Raw genomic sequence first — 11394 nt, forward strand, 5'->3', positions numbered from 1 at the left:
AATATATACAAACATATATATATATATATATATATATATATATATATATTACAAAACACATGAAACAAAAAAAGGCACATTATATTATATACTATTCAACTTAAAAAAAAAAAAAAAAAAAAAGGTGGTTAGCATTCACGATTTTGACAGGTGGTGGATATTTTTTTCCCAATAAAGAAAACGACATAACGCACCGCTACAACTCGCCACTTAAACGCAAACGCGTTTTATCTATATAAAATCGCGTCCTCAGACAGAGCTAATCACTCAGTCACCTCATCTGCGCGAGAGAAGAAGCAGCAGAAGAGCGAAAATGGTGTTGAAGGTGTACGGACCGATCTTTGCCTCTCCGAAGAGAGTTTTGGTCACTCTCGTGGAGAAGGGAGTTCCCTTCGAGACCGTTCCCGTCGATCTCTTCACCGGCGAGCACAAACAGCCTCCTTATCTCGAGCTCCAGGTTCGATTCTCCTTCGTCTTCCTTCTCGATTTTGTTCTAATCGATCTCTGATTTTGATCTTCTCCGTTTTTATGATTCAGCCTTTTGGATCTGTTCCTGTCGTCGTCGATGGAGACTACAAAATCTTCGGTACTCTTCTCCTCCCGATGATCACACATACACACATATACACTGCACTTACATATATATATATATACACGTAATCAACACCTTTCATATGCACACATGAGACACGAATCGTGAATACGAGGCTCTTTTGGTGAGAAAAACTGGATTTAGTTCGATTATCAATGAATCGAGGGGTTGTGTAGGGCCAAACCCTGTTAGAACTATGGGTTTTTAGGGATTTTGTTCTCAATGGTTTAGAAGATGGTGAATCTAACAGATTAAGAAGAAAAAACTCTCTTGTTTGGTGAGACTTGAAATGGGTAACCTGTTTTTGCAGAATCGCGTGCGATCATGAGGTACATAGCGGAGAAGTACAGGTCACAGGGACCTGAGCTATTGGGGAAGACATTGGAAGAGAGAGGGCAAGTGGAGCAATGGCTAGACGTGGAGGCCGTGAACTACCATCCGCCATTGTTGAACCTGACGATGCACATAATGTTCGCACCGGTGATGGGTTTCCCGGCGGACGAGAAGCTGATAAAGGAGAGCGAGGAGAAGCTGGCTCAGGTGCTGGACGTGTACGAGGAGCACCTGTCGAAGAACAAGTACTTGGCCGGGGATTTCGTGAGCTTGGCCGATCTGGCTCACCTCCCGTTCACGGACTACCTGGTGGGTCCGATCGGGAAGGCCTATCTGATCAAGGACAGGAAGCACGTGAGCGCGTGGTGGGACGACATCAGCAGCCGACCCGCCTGGAAGGAGGTTCTTGAGAAGTTCTACCCTCCTTTCTTGAAGTGAAGAAGTGGTTTGGCTTTGTTTGGTTGGTCTCTCCTCTGGGAGTCAAGTCTTTGTGTGTGTTGGGGAATAAAGACTCTGTTTCATGTACTCTTGTGTTGTGTTTTCCTTTGTGTTCCTTTCCATGAGGACTTTAATCTAAAAAGAAAAGAGAGGAAATTGTGTTTTTTATCCCTGAGTTTCTTCTTTCTTGAGCATTGCTAATCTTTCTGAGCTAAGAAGATATATATACACGTACATATATGTGTAAAATGTTATAAGATTTGATGATGATGATGATGATAAGGAAACATGTAAAAATGGTGAAATCATCCGTCCATTTGGGTAATTAATCACGGTCTCCCTAACGCGTTCATTCCTCAACGAGATCTATTGCCTGATGGAACATTCCAATGGCACTTGAATTGATTGCCCAGTCGCTCTCAGCCTCGACCACACGCACACAACCTCGGCTCTCGCCGCTCGACCTCTCAATCCCGTCGTCTCGGCCTTCACTCTATTCCTCTGCTCTCTCTCTCTCTCTCTCTCTCCGGATATCCAAATATAATCTATACCTCAACTCATAGAACTCGTTGTTCGGCCCAAGCTGGTGTTCGACGATCTCATGCATCCACATTCTATATGCCCACAAGACGAATGGTGTGAATCGGTTTCTATGGTAAAAACGTTCATCTCGTAATAAAATACAAACAAATCCACTAGTTGATGACTCAATCTCATTGGTGGATTTGTGACAAAATATGTGGGTTCAATTTTACTGGTGAAGAGAAGGGATACAATTAATTACATGACTAAAGATTGATTCCGAAAAGATACAATTAACCTCGTAATTATAAAAAAGAAAAAATACGAACAAATACTATTCCTACACATAAGTCATAGAGCACATGTTCCGAGTCTCTTGTTCTATTAGTATCCATGCTTTGGCTCTTCAGATGATGATGATGATGATAGGAGGAGATGGATAAATTTAACACGTCCCATTTAGCTCAAAGAAAGAAGCTTCTTCAACCAAAAACCATCACGGAACGCTTCTTCTTAATCATAATCCACCGTCCACGTGTCATCATCTCGCTCCTTGCAACTTAAACCCACATCTTATCTGCATAATACACGAATCCCCTCCACGCCATCTCCATCGCACCACAAGTTAAAATAATAATATAATTTCACAATCTATATATATTTCGTTTGTTCTCTCAATAATACTGTTTCCATAGTTGGCACTGAGGAGTTTCCTACTATGGGTCAAGAAAACGACGCCGTTTCGCAGATCCGTCCCGACGGCGGAACTGCGTCTCCGGCGGGATTCAAGCTCGTCGGATTCTCCAAATTCGTCAGGACGAACCCCAAATCTGACAAGTTCAAGGTGAAAAGCTTCCACCATGTCGAATTCTGGTGCGGCGACGCCACCAATGTTGCTCGTCGCTTCTCTTGGGGTCTCGGCATGCGAATCGCCGGCAAATCTGATCTTTCCACCGGAAATATGGTCCACGCCTCCTACCTCCTCACATCCGGCGACCTCCGTTTCCTTTTCACGGCTCCGTACTCGCCATCTCTCGCCGCCGCCGCCGCCGCTGCCGAGATCCGTCCAATGACGACGGCCTCGATCCCGACCTTCAATCCCGCGGTTTGCTGCTCCTTCTTCGCTTCCCATGGTCTCAGCGTCAGAGCCGTTGGAATCGAAGTGGAAGACGCAGAGTCCGCCTTCTCCATCAGCGTAGCGAACGGCGCCGTTCCGTCTTCTCCGCCGGTCGTTCTCGCTGGAGCCGTCACGATCGCGGAGGTCAAACTGTACGGAGACGTCGTACTCCGGTACGTCAGTTACGTCAATAAAGCCGATTTCGATTTCGATTTCCTCCCAGGATTCGAGCCGGTGGAGGATACGACGTCGTTTCCGTTGGATTACGGGATACGACGGCTGGACCACGCGGTGGGAAACGTCCCGGAGCTTGCACAGGCGGTCACGTACGTCTCCGGGTTCACTGGATTTCACGAGTTCGCAGAATTCACGGCGGATGACGTGGGAACAGCCGAGAGCGGTCTGAATTCGGTGGTTCTTGCGAACAACGAGGAGACGGTGCTTCTGCCATTGAACGAGCCAGTGCACGGGACGAAGAGGAAGAGTCAGATTCAGACATACCTTGAACACAACGAAGGTGCAGGGCTGCAGCACTTGGCGCTGATGAGTGAGGACATATTCAGGACATTGAGAGAGATGCGGAAGAGGAGCAGTGTCGGAGGGTTCGAATTCATGCCGGCGCCGCCGCCGAATTATTACCGGAATCTGAAGAAACGGGTCGGCGATGTCCTCAGCGATGAACAGATCAATGAGTGCGAGAAGCTTGGGATTCTAGTGGACAGAGATGATCAGGGAACTTTGCTTCAGATCTTCACCAAGCCACTCGGTGATAGGTACGAAGATAACTCTACCTATATACGCGCATACATATATATATATATGAAGCCACAGAATTTGGTGTTAACTATAAGAATGCTTTCTTGAGGAAACAATAAAGCTTCAACCTTGCTGTCTCTTGGGGGTTTTGAAAATGGTGGGTCATGAATTCATCATCATTGTCATGTTCAGATGCTGCTGGAGTTTTTAGAATTGAGAATGCTAGTTGTTGATTCATTGAAACTACAAAAAAATAAAGTGTTCTTCATCAAGAACAAGTTCTTGACAAGGCAAAGATATGAATGATTTGGCAGGCCGACAATATTCATAGAGATAATCCAGAGAATAGGGTGCATGATGAAGGATGAACAAGGGAAGGAGTACCAGAAAGGCGGGTGTGGCGGCTTTGGCAAAGGCAACTTCTCCGAGCTCTTCAAGTCCATTGAAGAATACGAGAAGACCCTCGAGGCCAAACAGCTCCCGGATTCAGGTTCTTCGGCATCTTGATTACAGTATACATACATACATACATATCTATATAGACATATGCGTGTGTGTATGTGCTCAGATGTCAGGAATTCGTGGTAGACACACATGAAAGGAAATAAACAGATCATAAGTTGCAGTAAGGGGGGGAACACATTGTATAACTTTTAAGTTTCAATAATAAACGAATAAATGGTAGAAGAAACACACTGAATGAAGAAGCTGTATGTTACACAAAGCCACGATCGAGCTTGATTTATCTGATAGATCTTGCTGTTTAATAGAAATATTTATTATGCATAAATTTATACTCAATGAATAATAGTTATTATTATTATTATCCAAATTCAAAAAGTTTAATTTGCTATTGACATCTAAATAGATTACAGACCCACTAAGATACATTTGCTCAGTTGATTACAAAGAAAATGACGAGGCATCTCTGCAACTGTAATACTACATGTGACCATGACAACATTGGTCCTATGTACATATATATCTTGTTATAAGACCGTAAAAATATCTAGAAGAGAAGAAATTGACAAGAGAACCTCGAATTTGTATAACCCAAACTTGAATAGTCTAATAGTAATAAAACATGTAAAACATGTTTTTATCACGGATTCAAATCCAGATATAGAAAAAAATTCACCCGATCTTTTAGGATATGTGGATAGGTAGTTGAGTGAAAGGTGTTGTGAATTTCTGAACATAAAAAAATATCTTAAATCTATTTGAAATGCCAACAATTCTAAATAATAAAAAATTATTAACATTTTGAAAATTCTATGGCTTAAGATATCATTTTGCATGATTTGAATGTTGGAAACTTTTTTACTCCTTTTTTTCCATTTTACCATACATTAGGGTTCTTGTTTTCATTTATGGTTGAAAAATGATGGAAAATTTTTATTGTACTAATACAGTAGAAAATAATTCTCAATATTATCTTTGATAGTGTTCTGATATGTGTTGGGTACAGACAACTTTTGTTATTAAAAGATGAAATAAAATTGGAATTTTTTTTTCTCCTAGAAACAAGTCCTACAATAACATTATGATGTTTGTTGAAGAGATGAATTGCAGTCACAATTTATGTTAATGTTAGTGGGTATAAGAAAAATACCATACAATATATCATCTTTGGTCCAAAGTGCAACCTGCCATAACCAACTTGTTTCCACTCAAAATCTCACAAATTCTGACATTCTCCCACTGAAGATTTCAACGAAATCATAAAAGAACATACTTTTTTGCAAGACCCGGATGCTGATAATACTCTTTGTACACACTTTATTATATAGTTTTTTCAAAAGATTTATCCAAAGTATTAGGCCCACTTTGCCGAAAACAAATGAGTGCCCATCCTCCCCAACATTAAAAAAAAAACATAAACTTCCATGCACCAAAAAAAAAAAACTTAATATAATGCAAAGTTGCCACTTTTACACCCTAAAAGACATTACAAGAAGAACCCCCATCTTCTTTTCTTGGTAAGTGGGTGTGTTTTAGTTCTTGGAGTTTATCTTGCTTATAGATTTCTTGATAAGATCTCTTCGTTCAATGTTACATACATAGACTCCACCAAAAAAAAAAAAAAGAAACGTGTGAATCTCTCTCTCTCTCTATCTCTGTTCAAAACCCTAACAATGGAGTTTCTTCTGTATCGCCTCCTTGCTTTCCTTCTTCTTCTTCTTTTTCTGCCGACATGGTCACTTTCCCAAGACAGCCCAAGAAGCTTAGCCGTCAATGGAAATGGCGCTCCTCGTATCTCTCAGTCTCAGGTTTGTTGTTATATATAGTTCCATGAGAGCCGATCTTCTTCTTCTTCTAAAGAGTCCAACCATTCATCCCCTCCAAAAGTCTAATCACCATTTCTTTTCTCTACGTATCTTGACTTCGAAACAGAACCTGACCAGCTCGAAGCTTCTGTACGAAATCAAGGTTCATGGATTCTTGTTGTGGGCTTCAATGGGGCTGCTGACGCCGATCGGAGTACTCTCTATCAGAATGTCAAACAAAGACCAATGCCGAAGAAGACTGTTCTATCTTCTTCATGTCGCTTCCCAGGCATGCCCTTTTAATCATCTTCTGTTCATCGTATATGGTCTCTTCTTTTTCTCCTTCCCCTAAATCGAAATCATTAAAGACGGACGAAGGAAAAGATTCTTGGGTTGACATTAGTTTATCGGTCGGTCCAAATTTCAAATGCAATTAGTGGAAAGAGAGAGATAAATATATTTAAAAAGCGAAAGATGCCTCGTCGTCTAAAGTGTAAGGATGGCATCAAAGGACTACTTTTTCTTTGGTTAGGCAGATGTTTATTAACCATCTAATCACAAGGATTATGATTGAAGCAATGTTCAAAATTAATTATTATTATTTTCCAAAATTAATACGTAAACTTTTTACGTAATCAATATATATATATATATCAAATATTATAGCCTCCATCGTATAAAAGAGTTAGAATCGGTATTTGAAACGAGCAGGTGGCCGCGGTGGCACTGGCGACCGTAGGAGCGATCATGTCGATAAGGAACTTCAACAACTCCTTCGGCAATTTCCATCAGAGGCTCGGGCTTGGATTATATTTTGTCGTCTGGTTTCAAGCTCTTCTTGGTTTCTTTCGACCCCCAAGGTTATTACATGTTTCATCTTGTTATATCATAATGCCCCTTCATTCATCTACATATTCATGCACACTATTTATGGACAATCACCTTATGTTATGTAACATAATTGATAATGAAAACATGTTCATATGTATATAAACATCAAGCATTGTTTACAGTCGGATCTTATAAAATCTTTACAATTAAAATGAGGAAATTAAATAAAAAGAAAAAGAAACAACAAAGAAAAAAGAACATAATCATTTTATTGATACATTTCTTATTGAATTATAATAATGATAATGATTCATACATTTATATAAAAAATATAAATAAAAATAAAAGATACGATAGAAAATAAATAATCAAAAAGATAATTGACATAATAAATATCTTATTCTTAATTGATATTGTGCCTTTAGTTATCATCCATCATATATAATTTCCATAATCACTTAATTATATATTAATATTTTGTTTCTATTTTTGCATAAAACATGCAATATACGTGATATTTGCATGGTTTTTTTTTTCAGGGGAGGCAAAGCAAGAACACCATGGATTGTGGCACATTGGCTCGTAGGAACACTGGTGGGTATTTTGGGAGTAATAAACGTATACACCGGCCTAAATGCCTACACTACAAAAACATCAAGAAGTGCAAAGATTTGGACAATCCTCTTCACCATCCAAACCTCTTTCATTGTCTTCTTCTACTTGTTTCAAGAGAAGCTGTCTAATTATTATCATTATATCCGAAACCGAGAAATATCGTCTCTTCCAAACAAACCAGTGATCCTCTCCGATCGAAACGCACCCGGAGACGAGTTCAGGGCGCCGCCGGAGAAATGCTAAGAGAAAAGTGATCAGATCGGTTTCTTCTTGTGTAGAGAAAAGGGTATGAACTGAATTGATAATTAAGTTGATCATATATATATATATGGACTGACTTCTGATATATTCTTGTTCTTTTCCTTGATATGTTTTTGTTTTCAAGTGATGTTCATGAGAACAAACATAGGCGAATAATGTTGTATCATTTCTTTTTATAATTAACTATATGGTATTTTAGCATATACAAAAATGTTTGATTGGTTTCTTAGTTGTGTCATTTCTTTTTACTAAACTTTTATATATACTTAAAAAAAAAAAGTTCCCAACCAACAAAATTTCTATCCATTCAACCAAATCTCACGTTTGAATACAATTGCCAAACATTGAAACCTTGGGACAAATCTAGAGGAGATCATACATGTTAATTATCATTAAAGACAAAAATATATAATTTGGTTCAGGGAAAAGAATCTAAAAAATCACACCTTTTTATTAAATAACAAAACCACAAGCTATTAAATTGTCGTTTTAATCCATGAACTTGTAATTTCCTATATTTTAATTCACAATCTACATCGTTTTATTGTTATTTTCCCATTGTTTCCATATATATCTTATAACTAAAAAAGTTATAAATGATTGTTTATCGTAATGATTTTACGAATGCAGAACACTTTTTATATCATGACATGTCAAAAAGGATAAGAGATAGTCAAATAAAATTTGCAAATTTATAGATTAGTAAATATTTTAATAATTTATTTATCTTCCGAATAAGGAAAAGCAAAGGGTATTCACACAGAGCCGACAACGGAAAAGGAGATTACCGTTAAGATTACGTGCACCTCAGTCATGAATAGTTTACTCCAAAATAATTCGTAGAAATTAAACTTCAAGTCCCCACCGTCAATGCCGAATCCGATACCATACGATCACATTCGAATACCCACTTGCATCATGTGAAAATAATCCGAAAACCCACGAAGAAAACCCTCCATTTCTGTGGATTCGAGAGGGATTTCGAAGGAGAAGGGGCTCGTTTGATGGCGAAGCGTGGGGAGATGGAACATATTGCAGAAGCAGAGTCGGTGGTGATGGTGACGGCGGCGGCCGCGGCGGCGGCGACGCCGGCGAAGGTGGTGGTGAGAGAAGAAGATGCCCATCATCCGTACGCGTTTCACGTGTCGGGGCCGCGGAACGTGGCTTCCCCAAACTGGAGAGACCTCGTCAACTCCAGCTGGTAAGTACTTTGTTGTTCTTCGACTTGTCGAACCCTGCTTCCTTCTCCTCCTACGATTTGTTCTCTTCTTTCTTGGATGGAATGTTATTGTTAGGGTTTCCAGACAGAGATTTATTGTTGGGTCTTTGAACTGGAAAACTTTGTCATCTGTCCATCAGATCTGAAGGAACAGAAGCTAGAAAATTTCCAAATTTGTTGTCTGGTTCATTTTCGTTAGGTGATTAAGGTTGTCTTCGGACCATGCTAGGTTCTTCTCAGGCGAATTGCAAAGAGATGTTGCATTACGATTCCATTTGTTCTGCTTCTAATTCTAAGATGATCATTGTCATGCCTCCCCACGGCTCTGTTCCTGTTTCTTGATTGTTTCTTACTTGGTAATTGCCGTTGGATTCTCCATGATATTGCCTCAGATGAGTTGAAAGTTATAGGTTCCTGAAAGCTGGAACATGCTAAACTTTATGGGTGAATCACTTCATGGAATTTGAGAGGTTGTAGTTCGATTTATCGGATCATTTTCTATCCTGCTTTTATGTAAACCTAGAGAATTTGTGCTGTCTACAATACAAAGTATGCAACTTTTAACTGTAATTGATTGTCTGAATTCGTAGGAAGAACCCTAACTACAAGAGAACAGTTATGGCCTGCTTTATTCAAGCAGCATACTTGCTCGAACTCGATAGACAAGAAAAGAGAAAGAAACACAATGCTCTTGCTCCAAAATGGTGGATACCCTTTAAGTACAAGCTATCGCAAACACTGGTTGACGAGAGAGACGGCTCCATATTCGGGGCCGTACTTGAATGGGACCGAGCAGCTGCAATGGCTGACTTGGTTCTCATCAGACCCACTGGCGCACCAAGAGGCGTGCTGGCACTACGGGGAACGTTGCTAAAAACACCGACAATAAGACGTGACATCGAAGATGACCTCCGGTTTCTAACTCGGGAGAGCCTCAAAGGTTCTGCAAGGTTTAAGGTTGCTCTAGAGGCACTGAGATCAGTTACGCAGAGATACGGGAGCAGTAACATATGCATAGCTGGGCATTCTTTGGGAGCCGGTTTCGCTCTACAGGTGGGGAAAGCCATGGCTAAAGAAGGGTTATTCGTGGATGCCCATTTGTTCAACCCGCCTTCTATTTCTCTCGCTATGAGCCTGAGAAACATCGGAGAAAGGGCCGGTGACGCTTGGAAAAGATTCAGGTCGATGCTCCCCGGGGGAAACGAACCTCTCGTGGACAATGCCGATGAAGGAACGAGTAGTTCTTCTGAAAATATTTCCGGGTTGAGAAAGGGAGAGAAAGCTTCTGAAGAGGTAAAGAAATGGCTGCCCCATTTGTACGTAAACGACGGTGACTACGTCTGTTGTTATTACACAGACAGAGAAGCAGGGAAGATTTTCGTGGTGTCGAAAGGGAAACAGAAGTTTCTAGAAGCACATCGGTTAGAACAATGGTGGTCGGAAGATTTGGAGATTCAATCGGCGATTCATAACAGCAGACTGATCAGTCAGCAGCTCAAGTCCTTGTATCATTAACTCTGTATCTTCTGCCCCACAGGCAGACAATGACCTGATCTTGCTACGATCGGACGGCTGAAAATTAACCTATATGGACGGTTGAGATTTTTAAGGCTATTTTAAAAGGTAGAACAAAGGTGATGAGCACGTGCTTAAACAGGGCCCAGAGCAAAGCCCATTTTATGGGATTGCTGCCACAGTGACGAGCCCTTTTTTCCTGCTCGAGTCTATTTTTTAATATTCTGTATTTTACATAATAAACGATAATACTTTTACTTAATTCGTAGATAATGATTTTAAATCAGTAAGTTTAAATTTTAAAATGTTTATCTCCTAGAAAAATTATTGAGGAAATTACATAAAGTTTACGATATGTTTAAAAAAGTCCGATTTTAATTTCATGTGTTTGCATTCACGTACCTGACGTTTCTAAATTTTAACGTCCTGATCTCCTGGATCGAAGTTTTGTCATTGGAATCTCTTCTTCGTAAAATTCTGTCGGATTTCCCAGGTAAATTTACGATCTTTTTTGTTGGATTGGGTGGGTTCCGACCAATTGAATCCAGGTTTACGTCGTCTTTACCCGTTTCGTTCTCCGCCTCCTGTTGTAGGATTCGATCAGATATGAACTGGGTTCAACGCAAAATCTACCTTTACAATGTCACTTTCGGTCTCTACATGCTTGATTGGTGGGAACGTTTCCTTTTCAGTATCCTTCCCCTCCTTCGCGCATTATTCGATCTCCTGACAGATCTGTTTTGTGTCTGATTGAGTTAATCCGTTTTGAAAGTTCTGTTATCTTTTGCGATAATTGGCTTGTCATGCTGTTTGATTTTGAGCTTGCATCATCGACCTGTTCTTCATTTAGGGATGTGCCTCTTTGGCTTTGATATAATCTGGTACAGTACACGCCTTTCTGATGTGTTTCCAGAAAAGGGGTTCAGCA

General features: G+C 40.1%; 5 protein-coding genes across 5 annotated transcripts in view; all 5 read left to right on the forward strand.

Moving 5' to 3' along the window:
• The first annotated feature begins 253 nt into the window (after nucleotides 1-253).
• LOC104815837 (glutathione S-transferase F9) lies at nucleotides 254-1533 on the forward strand. Its single transcript, XM_010544409.2, has 3 exons — nucleotides 254-457; nucleotides 538-586; nucleotides 903-1533. The coding sequence occupies exons 1-3, from the start codon at nucleotides 314-316 to the stop codon at nucleotides 1361-1363; spliced, it is 654 nt and encodes a 217-aa protein (XP_010542711.1). The 5' UTR covers nucleotides 254-313; the 3' UTR covers nucleotides 1364-1533.
• A 1013-nt stretch (nucleotides 1534-2546) lies between these two features.
• On the forward strand, nucleotides 2547-4548 carry LOC104815838 (4-hydroxyphenylpyruvate dioxygenase). Its single transcript, XM_010544411.2, has 2 exons — nucleotides 2547-3775; nucleotides 4073-4548. Exons 1-2 carry the CDS (start codon nucleotides 2604-2606, stop codon nucleotides 4263-4265), a joined length of 1365 nt encoding a protein of 454 aa, XP_010542713.1. The 5' UTR covers nucleotides 2547-2603; the 3' UTR covers nucleotides 4266-4548.
• Nucleotides 4549-5211: 663 nt separating this feature from the next.
• On the forward strand, nucleotides 5212-7817 carry LOC104816083 (cytochrome b561 domain-containing protein At2g30890-like). The gene is made up of 6 exons (XM_010544753.1): nucleotides 5212-5220; nucleotides 5704-5737; nucleotides 5970-6028; nucleotides 6153-6314; nucleotides 6737-6885; nucleotides 7396-7817. The coding sequence occupies exons 1-6, from the start codon at nucleotides 5212-5214 to the stop codon at nucleotides 7712-7714; spliced, it is 732 nt and encodes a 243-aa protein (XP_010543055.1). The 3' UTR covers nucleotides 7715-7817.
• Nucleotides 7818-8547: 730 nt separating this feature from the next.
• Nucleotides 8548-10565, forward strand: LOC104815839 (GDSL esterase/lipase At4g10955-like). Its single transcript, XM_010544412.2, has 2 exons — nucleotides 8548-8933; nucleotides 9542-10565. Exons 1-2 carry the CDS (start codon nucleotides 8737-8739, stop codon nucleotides 10464-10466), a joined length of 1122 nt encoding a protein of 373 aa, XP_010542714.1. The 5' UTR covers nucleotides 8548-8736; the 3' UTR covers nucleotides 10467-10565.
• Nucleotides 10566-10802: 237 nt separating this feature from the next.
• LOC104815841 overlaps nucleotides 10803-11394 on the forward strand; it is a 962-nt gene continuing 370 nt past the window's right edge. Inside the window, exons 1-2 of the mRNA XM_010544420.2 lie at nucleotides 10803-10959; nucleotides 11060-11157. Of these exons, the coding sequence (XP_010542722.1) occupies nucleotides 11073-11157 (85 nt within the window). The 5' untranslated portion in view covers nucleotides 10803-10959; nucleotides 11060-11072. The remainder of the gene's footprint in view (nucleotides 10960-11059; nucleotides 11158-11394) is intronic.

This window comes from Tarenaya hassleriana, unplaced genomic scaffold (assembly GCF_000463585.1).
Source record: "Tarenaya hassleriana unplaced genomic scaffold, ASM46358v1 Cleome24, whole genome shotgun sequence".
In the NCBI taxonomy this organism is placed as follows: Eukaryota; Viridiplantae; Streptophyta; class Magnoliopsida; order Brassicales; family Cleomaceae; genus Tarenaya; species Tarenaya hassleriana.